This window comes from Synchiropus splendidus, chromosome 1, assembly GCF_027744825.2.
Source record: "Synchiropus splendidus isolate RoL2022-P1 chromosome 1, RoL_Sspl_1.0, whole genome shotgun sequence".
Classification (NCBI taxonomy): Eukaryota; Metazoa; Chordata; class Actinopteri; order Syngnathiformes; family Callionymidae; genus Synchiropus; species Synchiropus splendidus.
In genome coordinates this window covers 46,152,302-46,176,474 of record NC_071334.1, presented here as the reverse complement: position 1 = coordinate 46,176,474, position 24,173 = coordinate 46,152,302, and the positions used below count along the sequence as shown (strand labels likewise).

The window sequence follows — 24,173 nt, the reverse complement described above, 5'->3', positions numbered from 1 at the left end:
ACAGTTATCTATACCACATGTTACATTTTACACAGAAAGGAGGCTTCAGTGGGTCTATTCAGACTGAACATCACCCTTTGTTTGCTTGATATTAGCATGAAACAAAATGTCTGTTTGTTCTGAGTTGCGGGAGTATGAATACATATGAATTTCTACACTTTTTTTTACACATGCGTAAGCTATGTGAAGCTTAAGAATTGGCCAAAGTACAATAGTCTTCTCTTGAAGGCCACTCCCTGCCACCTACGCTTTTATTTTTAAAGCGATGCTGCCAACTTACCCACAGGTCCGTAAATCCTCCATAGCTGTTGAGCAACCACACCCATCGAAAAGCAAAGGAAATAACTCAACAATTACTACTACACATCAATGTGATGCTATGTTTATATCAGCTTGTTTAATCCAAAATCTGCCTTTTTACCAATGATTTGCGGAGAGGAGCCCACTCTTCGATGCATTGTTTCATGACCTGAAAAGACTGCACGAAACTGCTTTCTGGTTTTTATGGTTCTGATTGATCTGCTATTATGATAATAAGCATGACGGGGAAAACAATAGCGTTTTCTCTATCTGGTAAATATATTTTTGGAGTTGCATTATGAGCTGACATCTGGAGGGGAAAAAAAATTGAGCTGGGGTAGGATTAAATCACTGTCAGCAAATTCCTTTCCCAGCGGTTTGAGCAAGGAATACCATCATTTATTAGTATTGGTACAATGACGTCAACCTGCTGACTCCACTTTGTTCTCTTTTATTTTGATCATTTCCATTCTTTGATTCAAATAATAACATTGTTTTCCTTTACTGGGCTTCCATGAGTGTCTTTTTGCTTTATGATGTTTCGAATGTAACGCAGGCCTCTAACGCAGCCAATAACCTGAAGGTAGGCGAGTCCAATGTGCATATGATTCCTTACTAGTAAAAATGTGATCAATCCTTTTTTCCATCTATGCATGCATTCAGGTGCATTCACTAGTGAACTGACTTGAAATGAAAACATGACACCTGGACACCCGATGTTGCTGCTGACCTTTTTTAACTCAAGAATGAAGAATGTAAAAAAAAAAAAACTTTAAAATTATTGTTAGGGCTGTAACCAAGTTCATTATCAAATCTGTCTTTGAGACATCTGTGGAACACCTCACATCACATATTCAGGATTCTCACAGTATCACTGCTGTTTCCACTTCCTTATTCAACAGGAATGCAGCTATAAGTGATGTGGCTGCAGAGCATCTCAGCTAGACCAGAGTTTAACAGATGAGGTAAAACAACACACACAGAAAAATGCCTGAGGGAAGAATGAGAGAGAGATTTGGTTAAACTAGAGGATGGCTTGAGTGATTCCCTGATCGGACATCAGCCATTTGGATTCAGTATCTGTGTGAGGACCGGATTATAACTGATGACTGTCCTTTCACTATACTTCACATTCATTTCTACATTTGTAGCCGATGAAATGGTACTAAAGAGTTTCATTTGGTGTGGTCACTTCAGAGATCCTTTTGACTATTGGTCCATATTCTGTCCCATATAGAAGACTTTGTTGAAGAAAATTGCAATGGTTATGAGAGAGGTTTTAATAAGCACATGGGATGACTCTCTGCCTTTAAGTAATGGTTAATGGTCAAGCTGAATGAGCAGCCTATTAATTCTATAAAGTGACATAAAGGACGACTGTATCCTTTTAACAGCAAAAAAAAAAAAAAGTTGTGGCCCCTCAAATAACAAGCCTTTTGAAACTACGTGAGTATTTTAAACTTCACCGATGAGTAGTCAGAAAAGGAAGCTGCCTGGTCATCCAAACAGTGGAAACAATGTTTGTGTGACCGCAGCACTCTCCACACCCAAGAGGCACCGCTCACCAAATCCTTCACCCAAAACTCAACCGTGTGATACGCCTTCTTCTAGACAGCATCAACACAGTCTTGCTCCTTTCTCTCTATGACTAAGACAACAATCGGTCTAGGTAACAAATGATTTTATAAAGCTGCCTCTGCTTTCTTGCAGACTGCGGGGCCCTGACTTCCATCCCTCCTTCTCTGGCACCACTGCTGACTCCTCTCTCCTGGGATTGACCTGCTTTGATTCGGAGCTCAGAAACCATAGCTAAGATAAATACACAATCCTTGACTACCTTGACGCACACATGTGCAAGAGTGTGCACATGGCAAAACAAACACACATACGTAGAGATATGCCAAGATTAACACGTATGTTAACAAGCTATAATTCTAACCTCACACATGAACACACATAATCGAAAAATGGTATTGTGCGTCTACATATTTGTGGCCTTTGGACACAGACAGAGGCATCGATCAAAAATCTGAGCATCACAGTGGGAGTAAGAGTATTCTCACCCACACACACTAACGGTTCTGAATGTGTAAGACATATACTCAGATGATGCACAATGTAGTATCCTTTAAAAAGAAAAGCACAATAGGCTGTGTCTGTGTCTTTGTGTGTTTCCAGATAAAGTTGAAAGAGCCATGCGTCTAGTAGTCGACGATGCTACAACTGTGAATCACAGACTTTTATTGCCAGTACACACACAAACGCTCTCGCACAAAAGGTGGGGGTTAGAGTGACATACTACTGGTAAATGAAAACCAGATCGTGTGTGTGCATGTGTGTGTGTGTGCATGTGTGTGCAGGAGTGCATAAAGGGCCCTTTATTCGCGTCGGACAGGGAGAGGAAATCAGCTTTAGAAGTAAAAACAGAGGGAGCAGGAGAGCGATGGAGACCACAGGGCTGCACATCTGGAGTTGTTACAAGGCCTCCTCCTGCTTGCCAAGAAAACGCCGACATTCCTTCTCTGGCTACAAAGCCCACGGAACCTCTGCTCTCATCAAGCCCGACCTGACAAACACATCCATTACTCAAACATCCCAAATCGCCATGCATTGGAACACATGGTAACTGGCCGTGCAAGTCGTGAAGACGCTTAACAATAGATTTTATGAGACGCACCACAGCGACATCATTCCTCAGACCTTTCGACAACACACACCATATGAAAACGTCCCACTTCCTGTTCACCTTTGACCTTCCACTTTCTCCTGAGAAGCCAGCAAGGGGAGAAAGTTAATGGTAGGGGGCAGACGGAGGGAGGGAGAAAGGAAGAAGAAAGAGAGAGGAAAGGAAAAATGGGGGGCCGGCGAGCTCCTCCTCTTTCTCCCTCCATATCTCCTCTCTCTCTCCTTCCTTTTTTCCTTCTACTGTCTACTGAAGAGGAAACTTGGTGGCCACTTGGTTGCCACGTCAAACCTCCAGTCGGTCCAACATGATGGAAACAGGAGTGTCTTTTTGATGCTGGGATGTCTCGGACAATACACCAAAATGACGACAAAGTCGGCTTTTGCCAATTTTGCGTTGAAGGGTGAGGATGCTGCGCTGCAAGACCAAGTACGGCGCGGAACACAGAAGACGCGAGGATTCCAGGTATTTAACATGCCATGGTTCTTGTTCAGCCATTGCAAGAGAAAGATTCATGTTAGCTGTAGTCCAACAAGGCCTTATTGAGGTGGATTGTCTTGTGTATTTCCTCTCCAGATGTGCTGCCTCTCAGAAGACACCGGTGAATCTCATCAAGCCAAAAATCACCTCTGTCTGACCCTCTCTTCTTCATCATCCCCCTTCCCTTTTCCTTTGACTGTTTCATCTTCTGCAGCAGCTCATTTGTCTGTTGAGACCACCAGCTTCTGACAGAGTAAGTACATTTGGGGAAAATGGCCATTCCGAAAAGACATCCTGGAGCCTCCTGCGGCCCGACCCGCCTGCCCAGTGTTCAGACTACCTGTTCAGGAAGTAGTGGTTGTACAGTAGTCTGCACATTGGTTAGGCTGGCGGGGGAAACACGAAACAGGCTACCGACAGAGAGGAAGTGGAGGCCGTCAGATCCGTGTCACAGACATCACATTTTTTAAAATAATTGCCATAACGGTCATATAGCTGAAATGTAACCTCTCTGTATCAAATATAATGAGGAAAGTAAAACAATAAAAGAAACAGTAAAATACATTTAGATATGTGTTTGTGTGTGTGCTTGCAGTAATCTTGTGTACTGGTTTCTCTGTCTTGTGTATTTGCGTGGCTCATCATACTTTTTTATCCATTTGTTTATTTTTATTGTAAATATTAATAAATGAATGTTTGCGGCTGGCATGTTCGACTGTTTTGTCCACTGAAAATATGTAAAGCAGAAGAAAAAGGCACAACCACACAGAAAATATGACACACAAGACAGCCCTTTATGTGTCCCACAATGACAGATAACCAAAGCACAACCAGCCAACCTCTGACATCTCCGTTGACCAAATGTACAATTACATCGTTCCCTTTTCTGAGTTGCGGCTTCCCCACCTCAAATGTCATGGTGAAAAGCTAAAAGAACAGTCTTTCATTGTCTGGTTGCCATTTTTGTGAGTCTATCTATAGCAGTTCCAAAAACAGCCCACTGCTCTGAGGTGACATCATGGTGGGTGTTTTGAGCTTATCAAGCCCCCCTGCATGGGTCACCCTACGACTCAGTTTATCTTACATCCTGTGAGTTGTCGGCCTGCGGCATCTTGTACCTTTAAAAAAACACACACAAAAAGCAGAGACACATTCACACGGTGCTCCTTCTCTCAGTAACATCCGCAGGAATGAAAACCACAAACCAGCCTGTTTCCATTTAGAGCGCCCCAACCATCATGAGCTGCCTCGGAGAGACATTCACAGGAGAACTCACACACTCACTCACATACACCTTGTCGCTGACATAAGTCTGGGGAGTACGTAGTGAAGCTGAAGTCCTGCTCCCATCAACCCTCCCCCAGGACGTTTATAGCTGGGATCGCCCGGCGAGTCTGGCATTGTGGCAGCTTTACAGTCAGGCGTTTAACACCAAGAGCCAAAACGGAAAATGCCAACAATAGTTGCCTCGATATAAAGTTGCGGTTGCAAAGCAATGTGTAATATTAGCACTTATAAAAACGGCCCAGGGCATCCCGAAGACTGGACATTGTAATTAAATAACTGGTTGGAAATACAGACTGAAGTATGGCTGTATGAAATGAGATCATTTAACATTTCATCCCAGACCATATAAACGTTTGTGTTTTACACATATTACTAGCATTTACTGAATATCTACATCTATTTTGGGTCAATGTACTTTCTATTGCTTTGTAATAAAACAGGTAAGTTAATGAAATATTTTTTAAAATCCTGCATTTATCACAGCATTAGTTGCAATAGAATTGTGTATATTTACTTTTACTATTTCAAGACGACTGGTCAGAAACAGAATGTGAAAATATTCCATTGCAGTTCATTCAACGATGGGCTTATTAAAAACAAATGAAATCAGATTAGGATTAACATTTATTTCCCTAAATAAACAACTTAATAACATGCGTATTGGGAGCATATTAGCCAGTAATTATTCATTATAAAGTATTGGCTAGTGTCTTGTTAACAATGACTAGAGTTTACCCTGGAATAGTCAGTGATAATTCACTGTAAACAACACCATAATTACTGAGTATTGACAGTAATTTGTTTATTAATAGTTAATATGTGTAACCCAGGTTTCCCATTTACCCCATTCATGAATGCATTATAAGTACACTTGTATCTCTGGATGGTCCAGTTAAATCCAGAAACTATGATCTGCCTTTAACTGTTTCAGCCGAAAAGCAGCTGAACTGAGTGACACACGTCTTACAGTTCATGAGCACTTTTTCCATGTTTTGTGTTTGTAAGATTCATTTCTTTTTTTTTCTGAAGAGAATCCAAAGTTAATTCACCATCCAATAATCATAGCTATTTTCAATACCATCACAAATACATTACATACACAACACATTTTTCTCCTCTGGCTTTTAAACAACTGCACCATTACAATGAAACGATCGCAATCTATAAGGTCAAATTCCTGTGGATCTGACAGTGTAGGGGAGGTTTCAGTCTTTGAGTAGCTGGATTCAAAGAATAGGCATGTGGTAATACGGACCAGAAGGTTCCTTAGTTTAAAAAAGAAAATCATATCAGGCATACAGGTTTGTCACACCATCTTTGTGGGGACCTCTCATTGCTATAATGCTTCCCTCAGCCTCTCATACTTAACTTAACCATCCAAAGCCTACTTAAACCTAACCATAATGTCCTTGTTTTTTTGAATCCCTCATCCTCAAATTGAGGCTAAACCTTGTGGGGTCCAGCAAAAGGGCCCCACAAGCAGGTATTTTCCCCCAAAATTGGTTCTCACTGCGATAGATAAGCTTAAACACACACACTGTTGTTTGTGGGGACATTTCATTCACTTCCATGCTTTACCCAGCCTCTCACCCTGAACCTAACCATTCAAAACACATGGCTTACTTTAACCAGGACTCTGAACCAAACTTAAACATCATTTGAATGACCTAGCTCTTCAGTTTTGATCCTCAGTAGGTGTGTTTCCAAGAATTGGTCCCCACAAGGATAGTTAACCCAAATAGACACGCGCACACACACACCCGAAGCCAAACATCCTGGCAGCATCAGTTGCATTGGGAGTTATTATTAGTGTCTAGGGCTGGTGTGAGTGTGTGTTGCCAGACGACAGCCAGGGTTTTCCCCATGACCAAACGTGGCCAATAAACCCATTTCAAGACTTTCACCTAGCAAAACGCCATTGACAAAAGTGAATTAAATTCTTTAATCCAGCGTGTGTGTGTGTGTTGGCAAGTGTCAGCCCAGGTGCACATGTGAGTTCAAGCCCTCGTGAGAACCAGTCTTAAGCGGACGGGTGACTTGGACAGTGTTAAATGCCTGAATAGAAAAAAACCAAACGGAAAATTTCTCTGGTCCTTGTTTCACTATTTTGGATGAGGACCAGCGCTGCAGTGCCCTTGTGCTTTGGCACGCGGCTTAAATGCCATTACTGTGTGTTGACTTTAGATCTCCCTGGACCCTCGCTGCCCAGATTTTTAAATAAATACACAAAGGGAGAAGCAGAGAGGAAACACATGTGAAGAAGAGGGCAGCAGGGAGGGAGTAAAGCAGACAGGGATATACCGAATGACAAGTCCACAGATGGTTTGAAGGTACCGGGATGTGAAAGGTAAGGAAAGAAAAAAGGATTTGGATGGGAGGGCTTGGGGTGTGATTTGAACTCCCCTTCCCCGCTTTGAATCTCCCACTTCTCCTCTAGCGATTGTGCTGCTTCCCAACTTCAGGAGAGTTTATGAGAAGCAGCTTGTGTATGTGTATGTGCACGTAATTAGGACCAGGGCAGAGTAGTGAGCTCTGGTATGCACATGTGTGTACCAGGTTTAGCGTCTGACGGGCTGGGGGGTCCTCCCAATGCAGCATTATGTCAGTGAGCAGCAGTGAGGCAGCGGCTCACAGTGCTGGAGACAATGAGACTGAGCTGATTTCAAAGGCAGTTGAGCAAAACCTTCCAGAGTAAGACACGTTAACCCTGCGGCCCTGGTGTTGAACCTCATCAAAAGTATTGTAAAAATTGTTTTGGAATGATGCAGAAACAGGCCTGGCTCAGAGGGACGTCCATGTCAGCAAGATGAAAAGGTCAGTAAAAAGCAGCCACTGTTCATGGATACAGTATTGGCCGGTGCATTAGCAAGTCCCTATGCAAATCAACGAGTCTTACCTCATCATCCTTGTACCAGGACAGAGACTCGGCGGTGAGGACAAACCAGTACTCCTTAGCCCCGCCCTTCATGATGCCGATGTTGTTGATGGTCAGCCATCCCTTTCTGATCACCTGCGAGACAAAGTTCAAAACACAAATTACTTTTGGAAGCAGAGCGAGAAACCTCCGATACACATTTCTATGAATATTTGGGAAATGGCTCAACGTCTAGGGACACAATCCTTTCACTCCTTTGTTAAAGCTTTCTCTGCTCAGCTGAAACAATCTCTCCACTACACAGAAACTAAGGACACACACAGTTTGAGAAGTTATTTACCTTAAACCGATCGTTAACTCCTCTCTCCGGCTGAGTGAGAATGTAGAGACAACATTTTCAAAACTACGCAGGCTTTTTTAGTCAAGGCCCAATACACATCCGTGGTTCAGAACCAGCACCATGATAACTAGCAAGGGACAACAAGCAGGACGGGTGAGGGATTTCAGGGATGCTGTATAAGTCCACTGCCGTCAGACCATGCAGTGATTTTCACCTTCAGTTTTGCATCCTGATTCTACTTTTTGTTCAATACATATATATATATATATATATATATATATAATATTATATATATGTTTGCAACGCTAAATGTTGGCGAGCCTTGACCGCAGTATGATTAAATTTAAATGTTGACCATTTAAGTCTCTGAGTTTGGGGCAGATATGCAGATATACAGAGTGAATTAAACAAATTCAAATATGCGGTAAATGTAATATTATCCTCAAATTTAGCTTTACAACTTGAGGTACAGTAACTTGTTGCATGACGCTTTCTTCTAGTAAAAACACAACGTTACGATATTAATAAATATTAGTAAACAAATGGGGGAAAACTGAGCACAAATAAACACAACAATAATGAAGAATGGCGAGGACTCTTCGTGGGTGTAGATGGACAAATACATCCATCTCCTCATGGGAAGTGACTATCACGGGTTTGTGTACTAAGAGCTGCACACCTTTAACCCCAGACCTGGGTGAATGTTGTGACAACTGTGGACTATGTGGATCTTCATTCTAAACTTTGACCTTCTTTCCGAAACAGACGCTATTGGTTTTCATGTGAGACCCTTCTCGTGTATACGGGGAGCTTTGTGTTCACATACTCAGCTCACAAGTACACTAAAGAACGATTGCACCTTAAAGAAATCAAAGTAAATGAGAAAATGAATTGAATCTTAACATTTTGTTCAGAATCGTTATTCTAGAGAGAGAGCTCAAGAAGCAGAAAGATTATTCAGGTCCTATACGTTTGACAGAGCCTAGTCGTGATTTGTTGTCACACAGGTCACAAAGATGCTGGCAGAAGAAAACCATTTCGCTGTTAACACACTGCAAAAACTAAGTTTAAAAGAAGCACGTCTAAAGACAAGCAAACCGTAAAACAAAAATTGTTAAACACTTCCTACAAGACAATCATCTCTCCTTCTTCTTCTTAAAGTTTTCCAGCTAAATTCCAGATACATACACTAAAACAAGATAAAGCACAAGACAAAAATTCATATAATAATAGGTTATACACACCAGTTTTAAGTAGGCTGATAATTATTCATCAGTGCAGGAACTCTTACTTCTAGACTTATTAAGAACCTTTGGCTAAACCTTCCAGCAGTGCGACTATGGTTGTTGGTTGTTGTTATGGTGTTACATCTGTTTAATCACGTCATGCAAATGTAAAATAGCTGAGTGTAGAAGTGTCTGCAGGAAGGACGCAGCTGAATGGACGGCAAAAGGGAAGAAGCCAAGCATCCGTCGCCACAGCCAACTGCCGACATCAAGCTCACACACTCGATCTCAGTCACGATAACCCCGTGTCAACGCACAGTAATTTTAAGTAATTTTCAAACCGAAAAAATATGAAGCGCTCAGAAACAGAAGCATGGATGCATGCGTAAAATCTCTTGGTCCGTCTCTCTCCCTCACAAACACAGCCTCACATGCTACTCACCATGATCTCATCCTGGAAAAGGGAAGAGGCCACAGAGAGGACAAAAGCAAGAAGAGAAACAGCAAAAACAGAGATCACTTAGGAGTAGAAAACAAATAAATTATAGATATAGAGGAAGGCATCAAGGGAAAGGTATAGAGCACACTGGGAAAATGCAGGAAACACAATAAGTAAGGACATTTTTTAGCATAAATCTTAACAAGAAGAATCCATATTCTTAATGTTTTTTACTTATAGAGTGATAATCTTATTCGTAGCTTTTATAATGGTCGGCCTCACCCGCGAAGCACACTCTATCCTACGTGAATTGAAGTACCTGATTGCCAGCTGCCTTCTTTTTGTTCATCTGGTTGATCCTCTGCTGAGCACTGCACAACAGACGAGACATAAGAAGTGTGCACAAGAAGGACTAGTCACCACCACAGGTTTATTCAAACTTACTTGGCAAATCCAATAAAATCCTCATGGTTGGTGTTCATGTACGACAACTCGATGTCGATCTGCAGCAGTACCTGAAATGAAGTAAAAGTAAAACTCAACTCAAAGAGAAAAATCTTTGTCACTTCATGACTACACCGTCATGAAATACGGAGAGACCTGAATAACTCCTGTTTCTTTGTCAGTCATGAATGACTCTGATAGCTATGTTTGCCCTCACATGTGGCAACGCATCGTTCCCATTCTCCACATGTGCCTCACTTGCCTCTGTAATTCCCTACGAATTATAGAGACAAATTGGGCAAAGGCAGCTCTCTAAAATGCTAAGCATTCAATGGTATTCAGTCATTTCATCAAAACACATGCCTGTGTTAGTGATTTTGATACACCAATAAAGCCATTTCACGAGCGTGACAGGCGGAAAAGAAGACACTGACTACAGTACGGTGCTGCAGCATGTTTGCAAAAATGGAAATGGTATTTTACCTGCTCTTTAGTGCGGGTTTCTCTGTCCCTGATGTGTTGGGTGACAATTCTCTCCATCTCTTCCCTCAGCATGGGGTACTGAGCCAGCTGTGAGCATAAAACACAGTAGGTAGGCTGCAAAAAGCCAAACACACATGCTACTACACTCACACACTGTCACAAATTCCAGTAAACCACAACATCACTCATCTTCTGAACCACAACACACAGTTCCACTATCACAACAACAAAAAAGGCACAATCAGACATGTTATGTGAGGAGAGGTTTATCCCAGACTCAACTCTATCTTTGTTGCAACGCTGTGAAGTTTGAATGAGATTTTAATGGGTAAAAATGTCTTTTTGCAGCCAATGTGTAACACAACACAGCTGGGTAGAGAAAAGTCTGAGATATTACCACACAAATACAGGAAAAAAAACAATGTTCCTGGCAGAAAAGCTTCTTTTTCCCCATCACACTGTGGGTCTTTTTTCCATGAGCTCATTGCAAACCCACAAACACAGACATTGGTGGGCTTCCAATGTGACACAAAACACATTTGAAAGAGTGTGAGGAAAGAAGAAAAAAAAGTGAAATCAAAAAAGGAAAATCCCATAAAGAAAATAAAGCTCTGTTTTCTTTCAAGTCACAATGCATCTTTCAAGCTTGTCAGAAGAAAGTACCTCCAGAGACACTTTTACCTTCTACAACAAGCAGCTAAGAATCTTTGTTTTTAAAGACCTCGCAAGGCCAACCCTTGATAGCTCATTAAAAATACTCGAGGGGATAGAGATACAGGGAGATCTTATCTCAACCTGTGTCTAACCCTGAATAACTTGAGCATATAGTGTCTGGCAGTGTCTGAGTGTCTGACTTACTCTGCCCATGGCAAATCAACAAGCCCTTGAAATAACAGGACTTCTGCCATGGAACCAACACATGGAACTGAGCTGTCTACATTTCTCTTCCTGATCCTCAGATCGATAGATCGATAGACCGACAGACAGACAGACAGACAGACAGACAGACAGACAGACAGACAGACAGACAGATAGATAGATAGATAGATAGATAGATAGACAGATAGACAGACAGACAGACAGACAGACAGACAGACAGACAGACAGACAGACAGACAGACAGACAGATAGATAGATAGATAGATAGATAGATAGATAGATAGATGGATAGACAGACAGACAGACAGACAGATAGATAGATAGATAGATAGATAGATAGATAGATAGATAGATAGATAGACAGACAGACAGACAGACAGACAGACAGATAGGTAGATACATAGATACATAGATACATAGATATATAGACACATTGAGTCTTGACTTTTAAATGTCAAAACAGAAAGATGTTTTGCAACTTGAATGCAATGGCTGTTAAAAACTATCCTGAACTAAAAAAAAAAAGGTCCACCGAACCATACTTTGATCAAGCGAAGCATGCACAAACGCCCGCGGACATTTAGTCTGACATGCAATGCAAAGGAGAAGTGTGGGAGGTGGAGGGGAGAAGTATGATGGGGGGGAGACTGTTGATGTGGCAGAAACTTCAAACTGACCCCTTTGTGGATTTTCCCAAACATACAGTCGCATTAAGTCTCTATGTATGTAAACAAAGTCTGACGCAGAGGAGAAATCCAAAGGAGGTCGTGCTCTGTTTGCTAACTGGCGTTAAAGAGGATGCTCATGAGGTTAGAGAATGACAGGATGGAGAGGACGAAAGAATAAGAAAATAGGCTGGAAATAAAAATGATGCTTGCAGCGCATCAGTTATTCAGTGTGTGTGTGTGTGTGTGTGTGTGTGTGTGTGTGCGTGTGTGTGTGTGTGCGTGTGTGTGTGTAACTACACAATCAGTCACGCCACTACAAAAAAACCAAAACCAAATTTTAAAGACATTAGATGACATATTAAAATGGAAATAAAAAAATACATATAAATGATACATAATAAATCTTTATATTTTGTGTTAAAATCAGAGGTGTATTATGTGGTCAGGCTGTTTAAGTGTGGCGAGGATAGACCGACATGAGCTGGCTGATGCAAATAAAAATGATGAATCACTTGTGAAATTCCAACATGCATCACTGACTTATATATATTTCATTATTTTATATATATATATATATATATATATATATATATATGTTGACTTCTTCAGGTGAGATAGCACTGATACTGTGCTATTACTAATACTCTATATGGACTCTTAACTCAGTTCAAATTCAGTGTTCATTTTTATCAAAAATAACATTTAACTATCACCAACTTTCTAATCACCCTGTGTTAGAAGTAATAGCAGTAGTAATAATAGTAGTGACCTAACAGCTGTAACAACTGGCTTTCTCCTCCTTTGTTTTCAGTTCTCATCAGAGGTTGACCTTATATCTAATCTTTTATAGAACCTCCACATCTTCATCTCCATCAGGTCTGACCCTGCTTCTTGTCTTCTTGTCTCTACTCACCCTTTGTCTTGGAAGGTCTTACTTCTGTCCTATCAAGCTTTGCTTTCACAGATCACCTTTGAAAGTTGGACCATTGGGCACTACAGCTTAAGTTAACTATAAAAGCCTTATTCAATTCATCTGTCTGTCATGAACATTGTGTATCGTAAAACAGAAAAATTACATAACAAATCCAGCTACTTATCACACTCAAGCAGGTTGAGGAAGCATTTGAAACCAATAGAACAGATCAAATAATTTACCCAGCCTTCGGTCTATCCCTGCATGAGTAGCTTACAGATGTAAAAATCAATAAAACAAAAATGAAAAGGCTCTTATCAGTTATCTATGGCTTTACCTTTTGACTACACTTTTGAATGGTGAAGGTGAGCTCGCTCACCACCATATCTATACACTTCAGTGTGGGCGCCTTCAGCTTTTGGATCTGCTTTTTCACTATAGCCTCAAAGGCCAGGTCAGGGGTGAACAAACCCGTCCTGTAGAAATAGGCAGGCGGCACGGGACACAGGGTAACAAAATCATAATAATAATCATCATAATTGTAAAAATAATAATAATCGTAACAAAAAATGTGGAGTCAAAAACGTAAAATAAAAAGTTGTATGAGGAAAAGAAGAATGAAATGAGGACAAATTAAAACAATAGACGAAGTAGAGGGACAATCAACAGACAACGTGGGTAGAATTAGGAAATGGAACAGAAGAAACATATTTTAGATGAAAAAGACAAGGAGAGGTGTGAGGGTCGGGGATAAACAGCACAGAAGGAAGAAAAATGCAAGTGAGACATTTGGATTCCCCTGAAGCCATTCTAATACAGGACAGAGCCGGAGCCTCTCTCTATCGGTCAGCACAGCCAGGAGATAGACGGAGGCCCCAACCTGAACCACTCCACCAGCCAAAAAAGCCACAAACTGAGAGACTGCAGCAACGGACACTGACGTTCAACCAAGGGAGCCTCATCTTGATTTGTTTATCCACCCCACCAAAGCACAATTCACCACCAAAGCCCACTTTGTACGTGTTACAGGTTCAGGTTTTGGTTGTAACCACGATGCCGGGCTGCAGTCTCACGCACAAGTTTGGATGTTGAACGTTTCCAATAGGGCTGCCAGTATATGGATTATGATTTCTGGATGGAGCTTTCCCCAAATCATAACTGAATACTCGACAATCTTTTTGAATGAAATGTTTGCATAACTAATATGATATATAATTAATCATGTACAATTATTACTACGTATTAAATTGTGTGTTTGCATTTGTTAGCGTACAAAATCATTTCAAATAAAAGCCTGTCTTCATGACCATTACTTTCGCTGGGTGTGCCTGTTTTGCGAGACCTTAACCCCACCAACAATATAGTTGTGGCCCCAACCCTATGAAATCCAATAACAAAATGTATATCTACAATATATGTAATTATTTCAGTAATTTTCCACTGTTTACTCAATTTTTACCTGGTTTATAACAGTTTACAAACATGTGCATGAATCATACCCACCCCTGCTAAATTCTCTCAAATACCTGGCAGCCAAATATGAATGAGCGTTCACCTTCCATACCATTGTTGTTTTGTTCAGCACGGCGTTCTATCACGGCAACTTGTTCAGCCAAAAATGGTTCAATATAGCAGGCAGCACCACCGCAGCCCCCTCCAGCTCTTCTTGCTACAAGAGCTAGAGCGGGCCATGTGGGTCCGGGAATAAAAGGGGGGTGAACAGCAGGGGCACTTTGCGGATGAGGGTTGAAAATAAATAAAAGTGCTATCCACCATTTACTTGTATTTTTTTTACCTTTCTGGTACAATTCCTAACAGTATTGACTAGCTCAGAAATGACCATGTCCACACATTTGGTGCACGGCTCTTTAATCTTCCCAATCTGCCTTTTCACAATGGTCTCAAAGGCCATGTCCGGGGTGAAGAGGCCAGTTCTGCTCATCGCAGAGAGAACCAGCCACAGGCAGTAAAAAAGGAAGACGATGGAGAGACATAAAGAGGAGGGAGGGAGGAAGGTTGGGCAGAGAGAAGAGAGTTAATTTGAAAGAAGCACCCTCCATCGAAGAGTTATTTTCCTCACAAAAAAACAGGATGAAGACCAGGGATGGAATGGAAACATACTAGGAATATTAATCTGCCATATTCATGTCTCATTTTTTATTTTAAAAAAACATGTAAAAATATATTGCTGCTGCAGATATTTATAAATTTATAAAATTTTCTACACTACATAAATGGAGGATTTTTGACGCACAGCCGACACAGACAAGACAAACAGACATAAACAAATATCATGCAATTAGTTGTCACCTATCTGATCCCAAATATATAGTTTTGCATCATAACAGTGAGCTTAGATTAAAGTCTTGGCGATTAGATAGGTAATGTGGGTTAAGTGCAGCAGGAATGACAGACGCAGAGATAGATGGAGGTGAAGCTAAGACTCAGGGAAGGAGGGATGGGAGGGGAGTTAGAGGACGAACGTGCCTGATGCCATGAATGTTCTTGATGGCGTAGCTGATCTCCTTGCGCAGCTCCTTCTCATCAAACTCCATCTGGAACACAGACAAGAATCAAGCGTGAAGACCTGCGACGCTCAGCCCTGATGTTGTAGATTTGAGTTTATATGAAAGGTAATGTAAGTATCATGCGACAACATCTGCTGTTCATTTCCGTCGTACTGGTTTTCTCTATTCCAGAATGTGATTTGCTGGATATGACCTTAGCTGGCCGCCGCTTGTTTGATGGCGGCTCTTTGTTTTGTTGAAAACTGACATGATGTGAATTTTGCAAATAATTTACACCTCACGCTCTGAGGGTTTAAGTTGTGTGCCTGTGTTTGTCCAACTTGTCTCAGTTACATCCTGAATTCCATTCTCATACTCCCTGGATCCGACTTTCATTGTTGCCAAAATTATTGTCTTTGACAATCATCATTTAAATAAAATAAAATTTTTACTGAATTACACTGGGGTCTTTTGTCAGCTGAGAAAGAAGATTTGTCATTTCAGTCAGTCCCGGTTGTCATTTATCAAATTAGCCCTTGGTGGGAGAGCAGGAGCTGATGGATGAGGTGGAGGTAATAGCAGAGAGGGTTAATCACTGAGTGATAGAGGAGACAGGTAAAGAGTGTATAAAACAGAGGACAGGGAAGGTCTAGGAAGCAAGGACAAGTCTTTAAGATGATGTGTGGACCTGCATTTGAACATGAACTGCACGGCACAGGGACCCATTGACCGCCTGCTCCGGTCCCCAAAAGAGCAATTGCAGTAATAAAATCATTTTATGACTATTAGTTCTATTATTCAAATTTTTATTCAAATATTCCCTGTTGTGTTATATGCTTTAGATCTGAGATTGCATTTCCCTCATATATATATATATATATATATATATATATATATATATATATATATATATATATATATATATATATATATATATATATATATATATATATACAGTATACAACTTGTGAACTTTGTAGTTTTACATGCTTCTCAGTTGCTTTAAAACAAACCCACCTTCACCAGTTCAAAGGGGAAGCGCTCATGAAAGATGCGATTGATCTTGGCTCCCCCTGAGAGTTCGGCCGTATCAATCTGGTCTCCAGAGCCTTCTATACATTTGTCAAAGTCCACAGAGAACTGCTGCACCATCCTGGAATCAAACACGCCTTAGTGATTCTGAAGTCACTCCGGGTTTTTTCACCCTGCCTGTCGGTCTGCTGTTCTCACTGAAGCAGAGCTTTGGTCTTGCGTGACGGATCATCAGGCCTGAAGTTCTTATACTCCTCCACTTCCTTCTCGATGGAGAGAAGCTGACTCTGCAGCTTGGAGCGTAGGCCCGGCAGAGTGTCCCGAATGTGGTTGGTCAGTTGCTGTGCGGGCCAGAGCGAAAGGTCAATACATGAATGGAAGTCAAACACACCTCCTGAACTCTTTCACAGACCTGATTGAGGACCTTCTGCAGGTAAGGTGTGCCCATGCGATCCGCCAGGTGTCTGTAGGCAGGATGAGAGAGAAAGAACTTCCTCTCAGCCGCCATGGCGGCATTGATGTCCTTCTTTCCATCAATGTCCTTCTGGCTCCGGTTCACCACACCGATGTAGCCTGGACACCAGCATGCACACAACCAAAACATTGACAAATCCAGCTCTTTTGCAACTTCCAGGAATTTTATTCAGCAGACTGGAATGAATTTAAGTCTTGTGGTCGGAGTGGTAATGAGACTGGAAGACGCTGAGGTCTTCAAAAGGAACAATCTGGAACGCGAAATTCTCGACATGTGAAATAGGTTTGAGCAGTCAAACCACGGTCAGCTTCGCAAATCTGATACGAGAATCCTCCTATTCCCTCTGAGGCAGCTATACATGCAGGCCCAGTTCATCGTGTCCAAACTCTGTTGAAATAAGTTCTGCACCCCAAGCAAGGATACAGTCATCGTAGTAGTAACAGCTACTCGACACAAAGCTTGCATACTAGTGAATAGAAATAATGCACTTCTTGTTTGGAATTTCTGAAACATAACAAGAGAGTCACAAGCTTTATCAGCTCACACTATGTCCAATGCCAATTACACCTAGTGGTATTGTGTGAGATTTAGTCTCCATAAAAGAAACGGCGTCTGTATTTGTAATCAGCGATGAGCCGAGTCCAGGTCAAGCTGATCGGGTTTCAGCTCCAGTTAAATTATCTCATGCGCTCCTCTGTAAAAAGCAGCTTCATGCTCTATAGCAGATGGAAGTGCAGGCCAGCAGCTTGTAAATGAACATCCAGGGCTTTAAATGGAAAGAAAAGGAGGGGTGAAGAGGACGGAGGGTAGTGTTAAAAAAAACATGGAACAAATTCAAAAGCACATACTTGGGTCCAAATACAAACGGAAAAGAAAAGAACCCCATCAGCACATTTGGATGAGGTGCAGTCGCGAAGTTAAATAGAAGCTTCTGTCCTCACTGCTGTGTTTTAAGGTGCTGCCACTAGAGGGAATCAGTGTGTTGTAGCAGAGTGCTCACCCCTCCTGAGTGGAAGCAGCTTATTCTCCAGAATGTCTTTTGCATCTGTGCCTTCGTCCATCAGGTCCAGCTTGGTGATCACGCCGATGGTCCTCATCCCTGAGCACAACATAGATACAATCAAAACGATTTCTTTTTTGCTGTTTATTCCAGACATTGCTGGTGCATGGTTATTCTATGTTCATGTGTGGATTATCTCTGACTAGCTTAAAGTCCCACAAGTCCGTATTAGAACTTAAATTGTGAAGAAACCAGTACTTTTTTTTGCACATCATTGGAGCCCCCAGACTGATGCGATGTTCATGAGGCCTGCTGAGTGGACACCACTGACATACATCTTGCTTGAGTCTCCACTGTGTGACTGTGTTTGTGATATCAGCGGATTTCCAGAAAGACAGTGTCCAGACTCACCCTGGGGGTCGACCTCTTTGGCAATCTTTAGGGCATCAGAGTTGGCCAGATCGGAGTTTGCAGGAGAGACGGCGAGCATCAGGCAGTTCTCTTTGGTGACAAATTGCATCAGCATTTCTCGTATTTGGAACTCAATGTCTGCTGGCTGGTCTCCCACTGGCACTTTGGTCATACCCGGCAAGTCCACAAGGGTCAAATTCAGCACTGTGGAGGAATAAGGAGGAAGTGCATTTACATCATAAAATTCCATTTTGATGGACAAAGGACTTTTTTTTAATTCTCACGCCCTTACCATTAGGGGAATAGACCCGCAGGTTGATAGGAACCGGAGAAATTCCCTTGTTGGCTCCCGTGATCCGGTCAGTTTCAGCCTCAATCTCTTGTCTGACCTCATCAAAATCTGTAAACTTTTTGCCCTTACAGTGCAGAAATTCAGCATATTCTGTTGGACACAAGGGGAAAGCATTGTCAGAACATGACTGAGACAGAAAATGAAACTGGATTCCAAATGTCTTCTAACATTTACAAATTTTCTCTTCTATTAACAATTCCCAACAGGGGTTGCCACAGCAGGTGGTCCACTTTGACCTATCTTGATCATCCTCCTAGTCACACCTTTTCTCTTCATGTCCTCATTCTCCACATCCATTGGTTGTCTACCCCTTCCTCATCCTCGCTCTAACCTTGTCTCCAAGCTTCTCCACATGAGCCTTCCTTTCTTCTCTCTTTCTTCACCTCAGACAGGTCTACTCGGACTATGACTACACGTTTTTCTTCACCTGCCTTCTTCTTCTCCTTACATTGGAACATGAACCCAAATGGTTTAACTCATCTGTGTCCTCCACCTCTGCTCCCCGCATCGTCGCTTCTCTTCCTTCTGCCTCCCTGTCACCCACAGACACGATCAATCTCCTGACTTTAATTTCCTCTCTCCGGCTCATTGTCTGTCCGTCACCACAGCAAAGAAGAGTCCATACGAGCTGTTTGTGCTTTTTGAGAAAGATCAGTCATAAAATATTTACATGAAATTAAATATAAATCGAGAAGTGGAGCGAGGACAAACAGAAATAGTCTTGCAAAATCAGAGTGGCGGGTTTCAATACCAGTGGGACAGTTCATCAGCTGCAGAACCAGGGGACGGCGGGTCACGATGCCAGAACCGCGAGGTAGAAAGTCCCTGTGAAACAGAAGGAAAAAAAAATCAAATCAAGTGAACCTCCTTCCTTCTCCTCCTTCTTCTGCCGCTTATCCGGGGTCGGGTCGCGGAGGCAGCATTCGGAGCAAGGAAGCCCAAACTTCCCGGTCCGCACAAACCTCCTCCAGCTCCTCCCGGGGGATCCCGAGGCGTTCCCAGGCCAGACCGGAGACATAATCTCTCCAGCGAGTCCTGGGTCTTCCCCGGGGTCTCCTCCCGGTAGGACATGCCCGGAACACCTCCCCAGGGGTCAAGTGAACCAATATCCATAATTTTAAAAGACTCGCAGTTGCATGTGGGCATATCGCAAAACAAACCTCTGATATTATACAACATATGAATGTCTTGATTTCATGTGCGACTCACACACAATGTTGTGAGTCAGCAGTGACAAAGACCTCTGATGATTCAGCAAAGGCTGTTTTTGTGTTTGCACGTTGAGTGGAAGAGATATACAACAAATGCTCACACAGCAGATGTTGTCTATCAAATATCCGTTGGCCTGTAGGAGGCCTCTTTGTGCCTAAAATGTCAACTCACTTGTCACGCAAAAGACTTTTTCATCGCAGGCGTCGTATAATTTAAGATTTTGTAGCATTATTTTCAGGAGGTTAAGCAACTGTGATCCACTGCAGTCATTTGGCTATTCCCAATATCATTGCAGAAAAGCCCCTTGCGCAACTAAAATTCAAATCATTTGAACACTTTGGAGGGTGGTTTTGGGGTTAGTACTTTGAGGATGAGCCTTGAGGGTGGTGAACCCACAGCAGAACTCTATAATCCAGGAGATGTGATCTCATCACCTCAGCATTGTTTCATCGCCCCTACCACCGTTTCTTAAACTAGTCACTCATTTTATCATGAAGCAATATGAAGAAATCTTTATTTTATAAGAAATATTCCTACAGACTGAGTCAATGCACCACCGTTACACATCTGCTTTAAGAGACACAACCTTTACCTAAAGCGGTGAGTAGTGGATAGAGGAAGCCTGGGAAACGGCCCTCAAGCGTCTGAAGGGAAGCACACTAGTTATGGGGGGCGTCATGAAAACTTCTGGAGGTGGCAGATCGCTCAAAGACATGCACAAGTCACTGAAGAGAACTGAACAACTGTCAGGTGCTGTATGCACTATGATATGCTGCACTCAAGTAGGTCTATTCAGGCTGATAACTCCCAGTGGCAGACTTGGATTTAAGGGAGAACGGGGCAAAATAAATTGGAGACTCTCAGTAGCAATCTATGGGAAGTTAAAACACGTTCGGATGGACGTTTTCAGTAGGCTGAAGCTTGCTCAAGTCACTTAGAGCCGGAGATAGATAAAGATATCAATGAATGTGTTTCTTTAATTGGCAGCAGTTGTATGGATGACAAAAGCGCTTGCAAGAGCCAAATGCAAGTTAGTTAAGGCTAATGAACGAATATATGTTGCTATGTGGTGAAAGCATTTAATTCCTTGTATGCGTGTTTTGTTCTGACAGTTCTTTTTTATGTTTTAAAGAGGCATTTTACACAAAGGGAATTCAACTCTAAGTCAGACCATCTGCTGCGTTCACTACTGTGTGACTTTTCAGTCCCAAACAGACGGTTACAGGTGAGGGGCTCCTCCATCATCATCATCATCATCATCCTCTTCACAAATAATTACTCACAACTACTGTTTTCTCATCCTCCTGAGAGAGGGCACGTTCTCCACCCCCCACTGAAATCACTTGAAAACACACTGGTGGCTGCCAGATGCACTGATATTAGTTCAGCAGAGGTGAAGAGGAGATGCTTTTTGGTTTTAAATAAATAAAAGATCGGGGCTGATTGCAGCAGCTGTGACCACTGTTGCAAGAAGAGTGTATGTATTAGTTATCCCTGTCTGTTCCCCATACGAATAACTGTTCCTTCCAAAGAAACAAACACAAATTTGCTGAGTTTTATGACCTGTGAGTAACCAGAAATCTATAAAAGAATATATAACAAATCTATAAAAGAATCTAGAATCTATCAAAAAATAAATACGTTGCTGCGATAGCTGTGTCCCATAGAAAACTGACGCAGGTCATGGGGTCAGACTGGACACATTATAGCTGAGTCACAGCTGAGCCGCAGTCAATTTACATTATTGATTTCAGTGTGCGTTTCAGTAGTGCTTATTGAAGAAAGGGAGGCACGGGTTAATTGGACTGCTGTCATGTAAATGTGCGATCAATATAAAAGAACTTGAGACTGAAATGATTCACATGAAACAGGATTAGAGGCTTATTCAACTGTGTTTGTGTGATCTTTTGCAAGATAAAAGTGTGTTTCATTCGTAATGTATGCACGCAATCTTTAAAAATGCTCTATATGTTTACGTGGCATATAAGACTCACAGATAACGTGATTCAGTGTAGAAAGTCAAGTTAGAAAGTGATTCTCAGACACCAGTCAAATCGCGGGTTACTGAACAGTGGCCATGCAGATTAGGACAGAGCCAATGAGAGAAAGCGACAGTGCTGCAACCAAAACAGAGATTAGTGCTAATCCCCCGCACTGGTATCAGAACAAATGCTCGTCTCTTTCCCATGAACAGTTTTGCTGCCCCTGCTGAGTCTCCACTTTGCACACCGCGGTGGTGTGAAGACAGTTCTCCCACAAGTGCAACCCTTTCTCAGCAATTGTTGCTAATATCTTGCTACCACAAGCAATGACTGCAAGCGTCAAGAGCAAATGTGAAACGTTTTGAATAGAATTACATTTTCAAACCTATCTGTTTTGTTTGGCACTCAAATCCAGTGTTTTATACACTGGAGTTCACAGCACCTGCTCGACTACTCACACCTGAACAATTATTTTTGGACTCAAATGACACCATGAATGTCGCTTTACCAGTTACACCATTATCTTATCATTCTGAAGAGTAATCCATACCTTTGACATTTAACAGTTGATCTGTTTTGGCTAGACATCATGAAAGGATGAGAGGTGTGAAGTGTTACGTAATATGGTGGTATCACAGCAGAACATCATCGAAGCGAATTTATCTTCTGGTATTGGCTTTTGGCTGAGATTAGTAATAATAATAATAATAAGTTAAGTGTATGCTCCACTGATCCCGTCGTTCACTTGAATGAAGCTGCTACGACTCATCCCGATGCTGCAGGCCAGCTCTCGCTGCGTTATATAATACACACAGGCAGCTATATATCAGGGGCGCAATCTCAGGGTGGGGGTGGGGACAGTGAAGGCATCACCAAGAGAAGATGTCTGTGGAGGAATTTTATTCAGCCGGTGCCAGCAGCTTTAGCTGACAACAGCATGTCTGGGATCCGTTTCAGCTTGAACACTTTTGTGATGTAACACATTTGTGATGTAAACTTGGGTCTCTGTCAGACATATTTTTATTGCTACGCACCTTCATAACATTCATGACCTTCGCAACGTTCGCAACTGAAATTATATTTCAAATTTTTATGAGATTTCCAATTAAACATTATTATCATTGAAGTATGAGCGGTAACAGTGGAGAAGCAGAAAGCATGGGCTGATCTTCAGGATGAAAAAAGAGAACTGTCCACGGTGCTGAAACGACTTGCAGATCGTAATAGTGCTGAATGCCGCATTGATTTGATTATAAATATGCAGGCTAGCAAACGTCAGGCTGGGCATGCACAGATAAAATGTTGCATAAGTGCTTCAGAATCGATGTCTTTGTTAATTCAAAATACAGCAACATAGCTCCACTTATAGACTGCTTCTACCTGCTGCTGGCCCTCAGTTTTCCACTCTCAATTGCGTTTGCTCAGAATGATTATGGTTATCAAATTCACCCAACAGACAACTATGGCTGTCCGAATCCCAATGTCCATTAAGTGAATAGTGCATAAAATGGCTTGTGAAATAATTAATGAAGGAAGTATGCTTACTAAAGCCTCATTGATTGGTTGTTTTGACTGAAAAAAATGACTGACACATTACAGTAGAGAGTCGAAGCTTGTATTTCCACACTTTTGCAAACTGAAGTTCACTGTGTCTATTATATTCGAGTAGCAGGGGCACTGAACACCGGCGTTCAGACCGGTCACATGACAAAAACATAATGGGCTGCTGTTGAGTGACTGAGGGGATGATTCACATCACTTCAGTTGGATTTGAAAATTCATTTGCATGGGACGTTCTAACAGAGTTCTGCTTCCCTTTCTCATTGCACAGAAATTTGCCACTTGTTTGTGATCAAATAGTCATTCTACCCTTTTATTTTGCTCCTATTATCACCATGAAAACCGTCATTCCCTTGAGAAAAGCGGAGTAATTAGGTGGAAGCTGTTACCACGACGACGGCTGGAAGGTAAAGCAGCACAATGTGCTCCTCGTGATGAGCGAGAAGACAATGTTTTAGCAGAGCTGATGTGCCATGAATATCATTACAGTTAAGTTCAATTCTGTTTCAAATCAAAAGTACTTTATTGACAGTAACAGATGACTAGAAAAAGAATGTTACTTGATCTCTTTCACCTACTCAATGCATTTTTGTTTGCATTGCACCTCAGCACAGTTTCAATGAGC

The 24,173-nt window shown here is 41.9% G+C and overlaps 1 protein-coding gene across 10 annotated transcripts in view; it reads right to left on the bottom strand.

Annotated features, from left to right (window-relative positions):
* dnm1a (dynamin 1a) overlaps positions 1-24,173 on the bottom strand; it is a 37,959-nt gene that overhangs the window by 12,379 nt on the left and 1,407 nt on the right. For 3 of the 10 annotated variants that reach the window (XM_053858312.1, XM_053858292.1, XM_053858402.1), the window contains exons 2-16: positions 19,546-19,619; positions 18,735-18,884; positions 18,443-18,646; positions 18,032-18,130; positions 16,969-17,129; positions 16,755-16,897; positions 16,542-16,677; positions 15,505-15,572; positions 14,813-14,951; positions 10,558-10,644; positions 10,075-10,145; positions 9,950-10,001; positions 9,634-9,645; positions 7,966-7,995; positions 7,647-7,760 (exon numbers count right to left, since the gene is read on the bottom strand). In XM_053858312.1, coding sequence (XP_053714287.1) covers positions 7,647-7,760; positions 7,966-7,995; positions 9,634-9,645; positions 9,950-10,001; positions 10,075-10,145; positions 10,558-10,644; positions 14,813-14,951; positions 15,505-15,572; positions 16,542-16,677; positions 16,755-16,897; positions 16,969-17,129; positions 18,032-18,130; positions 18,443-18,646; positions 18,735-18,884; positions 19,546-19,619 — 1,540 coding nt within the window. Of the gene's footprint in view, positions 1-7,646; positions 7,761-7,965; positions 7,996-9,633; positions 9,646-9,949; positions 10,002-10,074; positions 10,146-10,557; positions 10,645-13,354; positions 13,494-14,812; positions 14,952-15,504; positions 15,573-16,541; positions 16,678-16,754; positions 16,898-16,968; positions 17,130-18,031; positions 18,131-18,442; positions 18,647-18,734; positions 18,885-19,545; positions 19,620-24,173 lie in introns of all 10 variants that reach the window. The other 7 variants (XM_053858754.1, XM_053858570.1, XM_053858664.1 and 4 more) reach the window with 4 other exon arrangements.